The sequence below is a fragment of the Drosophila eugracilis genome, unplaced genomic scaffold, assembly GCF_018153835.1.
Source record: "Drosophila eugracilis isolate 14026-0451.02 unplaced genomic scaffold, ASM1815383v1 contig_2088, whole genome shotgun sequence".
NCBI lineage: Eukaryota > Metazoa > Arthropoda > Insecta > Diptera > Drosophilidae > Drosophila > Drosophila eugracilis.
The window spans coordinates 2,277,607-2,282,073 of record NW_024572964.1 but is presented as its reverse complement, the minus strand read 5'-3'; the positions used below and the strand labels follow the sequence as shown (position 1 = coordinate 2,282,073).

Below are 4,467 nucleotides of genomic sequence, written 5' to 3'. Positions count from 1 at the left end.
AGAAAATCACATTATACTAGCCAATATGCCCAACCTTCGTCCCTTTTTGGTAAGAGTATTTGCAAATTACTTCAGCATATTGCCAGACATTGTTGTTGCCGCTGTCTTGGCACTCAGGCCCATCTTCTTGCTTCTGGCTTCCCCAATCCTTTCCAGATATCCGCTGCTCCATGTGCGCCCTGCTACTTTGTGATAAATTTGGCGCCATTTAATGTTGCTGCAACACCCACGCGATCATCCAGGCCGCCTTTTCCACAGCAGATAATTTTTCAAGTGGGATGAAATCTGTTTCAGCCTCTAGAGAAATCCACCTCCAAGTGGAAATCTAAATAAGCATAAAAGTTGCAGATCACTCAAAATGGTAACGGCCTACAGCAAAGGCTTAATCAATCAAAATGGCCAACAAAGAACCTGTGCTTTTGTCGAGTATGGTTACAGATGTTACAAATGACAGAAAGAAAGGAGTTTTTGATGTAAAAGGATGAAATGTTCTACTGGAATTTGCAAAGAAACTCCAGCAAAATTCGAGACAATCAACCAAAGTAAGGACGAGTATTTTTTTGTATTTTTTATTAATGGCCAAGAATGCATTTTTGTTTATAAAAATAAGTTTTTTTGCATGCTAAATGTTAATATTTAAAAACTATTGAAGAAGACATGGATGTAGGGGGATTTTTGGGGACTTGGGAATTTAGTTTGCTGGCTCATTTGGCACATTGTCTTTAACACGCTGAGGTGTCAATATGTTTTGGTCACGAAAGACCATCTAATTGGGATTCAGCTTGACTTCGGCTGTGGCCGCGTTGAGGCGAGATTTGGTGGGCAGGTTGCGCTCCTTTTTCTCCACGAAGATCTGGTAGTGACCCTCTCCGTAGCCAAAACCGTGCATGCTCTGGTGCATGGCGTCCGGGATGATCTTGAAGCCGCCGCGGCGCTTCTGGATGATCTCCCTTTCCGGCAACTGGACCTCGTCCTCCGGATGGCCAGTACGGTTCTCGATGATGCAGAAGAGCTGCAGGCACTTTCGCATCACGTAGATCATCAGCAGGATGATCAGGTTGGTGGCAAACAGATGTTTGCGCGGCGCTAGGAATAACATCCTGAGCACTTGGCACTGGGTCTAACTATCACAGACACAAAAACTCACGCTCTCAACGGACGACGATTCAGGGCTGACTATCGCTGTGGAAGGACATCGACGGAATGAAGGATCCTCGGCCAGATAACACTATATATACTATATCTACCTCTACCTAAGTACCTAAAAACGGCTGGTAGGTAGGTAGACTTGTAGGTACCTCTTGGTTTTTCTTCGTTTCAGACTGTACCTTTGGGAACTACCAGGTAATGGTACCCAGCAGTCCGGGCCTAGTCCTTCAGATTAGGTAATCAGCCAGGACGACAGCAGCGACCAAATGTGTTTATGATTTTGCGGAAAATGTACCCACTAGAAGGCGACCTTATCGACAGGCAGCAGCAATAGCGGTGGTAAATGCATCAGTGGCCGTAAATGCAGCATTAAGTTTCCTTCCACAGAATGGCACGTCTGAGCAAGATGTTCACAAAGGAACTCGGAGGCACAGGGAGAAATAGTTAGCTAAAATGGAGTCCAAGGGAGTTTCTTCAACAAACAATCTGTTATCTGTCCTTAAATGTTTTATTTTAACTAAAAATTAGGATTTCCCATATATTTTAATACTGGTTAAGCCATTCCTATTGCATTTCAATAAGCCATTCCCAAATATGTATATTAAACCAATCACACATTTTTTCTCTCTTGTTTAACTTTTCATCCCATCTTCCTTCGATATTTTATTGGCATAATCCTAACTGAATCATCTTTATTTTATTTTTATGGAATCTGCTCCTCAAGATCTCTTAGGAATCCTCTTATGGGAATATCCATTCGCTTAGCTGGCCGTAAGGCCATCAATTTTCCCCCCAAGCCCGAATCCTCGCCACATTTTCGCCTAGTGCACTCCTCGCCTAGCTTGCATCCTGCCTCCTGGCCCATTGATGCATCTGCACCAAACTGAATTTCCCCCGGCATTGTCGTTGCCTTCCCCGGCAAAAAAAAGTGGCATAAATTCACAAATTGAATATAAATAAATTTCCTGCCAGGCAATCGCACCAAAAAAGGGGAATAAATATGCTCCAAGGAGGCAGCCACACACTCCCAGATATAGATATAGATATATGTACTATGTAGCACGTGCCACGCCCAGTCAATTGAATTTGAATGTGGACCAAAAATCCGGCAAGGGCATAAAAATGGCAAAAATATGTTGGCCAGCAGGAAAAGACGGCCAGCGGGCGGGTGGAAGAGGTGGCAGCAACCTCGATTTAATCAATGGCCCAAGTACCACACTCATTAGGAAAACCAAAAGTTTTTTGCGCTTTTTCACCTGCTTAAAATGCGCCCGGTTGCTGTCACAAAAAATACGAAAAAAAAGGGGAATCCCCGAGGGAGAAGTTGACCAAAGTTTTTGAGGAAGACCTCGGTGGAAACAAGCTCATTGGCCGCGGCGACTTTTTGCTTTCTGGCTTCGATTTTCCGCACACAGTGCATCCCAAAAGTCCAGCGCCAGCTGCGGCCCCAGCAATTTGCCTTCATTTGTTGACTTAATCATTTGATTGCGTTTTTCTGCACGCGCTGATTGAATTTTCCATCGCAACCGCAACCCAAAAAGAGGAAGCCGAGCCAAGGCGAAAGTTTTGGGCGTGTCCCTGGGTTGCGCAACTCTGCTGGGAAATCAAGCTAATTAGTTTAATTGATAGTTGTGACTTGGATCGGACGATTTGGTTTTGCAATTTCACTTTGCTCCAGCGAAACACGCAAACAAATCTGAAAAGTTTTGGCAGAAGGGAGAACAGAATGGTTGGACAGTTGCGGACAGATGGCGATATGATTCGCTTGATGAAACCATTTTTAGTCATTTATGATTAAATTGAAGTTGTGACAGTGCAAATTCTGTAATATAGATCTTACATTCCTGAGAATATCTCCAACTAATGAAGAGTCCTGTCCTGTTAAGACTTAGAACGCAGGCTGCTATTTTTATTACTCAAACATAAATTTAAGAATCCCTAATTTTATCCGCATTTATCCGCATATATCATCTTCCTTGTGCCCCGCCACAAACCAGCAATCAATTGAAAATAAATATTTCGGCTCAATATTTATATGTGCCGCATGTGCTGGCATTAAAGATGAGTTTTGCAAAGCAGCCAATAAATTGCTCGGCCATTCGCCGGTGTTCTCTACATGAGGTGCTTTTTCGGCGGTACGTGCCTGGCCAGACATTTCATAAATATTTATGAAGCGCCGCAGATCTGCATCCCAACCATTGTTCTAACTGATTTTTCGCGCTGCGCATAAAAATACAAAATAAAATCAACAAAAAGTGTGGCTTTAACCTGGAGCCCGTTGGCTGTTTCTCAGTACTCAGTTAACCAGGGCCAGCCAAGTCAGTCGACAATAAATTATGCATTAAAAAGTTCAACTTGCTTTTGATTGTGCTGGGGCATCAACTGCGGGGTCCATGCTCTTTCAACCTAATGACGCTATTCGCGGGGTCCTTACACTCGAAAAAATATAAATTACTCACAATTTTGATTAATGTTTCATTAAATTGTCATAAGATAATGAAAATTAGAATCTAAGAGAAAGCAGGAAAGTAGGTTAGACTAACAAGATAAAAAGAACTCCTCTAAAATCACGATTGATGTTCTTAAAACTATTTTTCCCAGAGTGCTTATATACACATTCTCTTCCACTATCTGAGCTACCTGTCGCCAAAAGTTTGCTGCTCCAGGAGTTTGCTGCTCGTCTCGCCTCGGCTGGCCATTTTAAGGACATTATACTGCAGGCGCAGTCACGCTGCCAGAAAGCAGCCAGCCAAAATTTATTCTAATGCGATTTGCATTTATTTCGCTTGGAGTAATCCTTGCTTCCTCCTCGACAGCAGGAATCAGGTTTAAATTCTATTGAAATTGCCATTTTCATTCGGTTAGACAACACTCTGCTGAACAGGCCAGTTTATGGCCTTTCAACTGACCATAATGCTAAAAACTGTCTGCTTACTTAGCTGAAGGATTGACACAGCCAGCAAACAGGGAGGAACTGGGAGGTACTGGGAGGAACTGGGAGGAACGAGACCATTAGCCAAAGGTACACAGCAACAAAACAAGCAGAAGGAGCAGCATCAGGAGCAGCGTCAGGGACTAGGATGAGGTGCATCTGCATCCATCAGACCAAACAATTTCCGTCAAATTTCCATGCGCCGACAAAAGCTTTTCACTTGAGTGCCAGACAAAAGGCCAGACCAGAAAACAGGAGCTCAGAAAACGGGATGGCAAAAGAGCTGCCAGTGAACGACATTTATACTCTCTTTTTACAGCAAATTAATGGGAAAACACATCTGCCCCAGCCATGTAGATTTTTCGAGCATTAAACTAGTACATGAA

The 4,467-nt window shown here is 43.3% G+C and overlaps 1 protein-coding gene across 1 annotated transcript; it reads right to left on the bottom strand.

Annotated features, from left to right (window-relative positions):
• Positions 1-583: 583 nt before the first annotated feature.
• Positions 584-1,192, bottom strand: LOC108103597. The gene has a single exon (XM_017209125.1). The coding sequence runs from the start codon at positions 1,097-1,099 to the stop codon at positions 767-769; it is 333 nt and encodes a 110-aa protein (XP_017064614.1). The 5' UTR covers positions 1,100-1,192; the 3' UTR covers positions 584-766.
• Between the last annotated feature and the right edge of the window lie 3,275 nt (positions 1,193-4,467).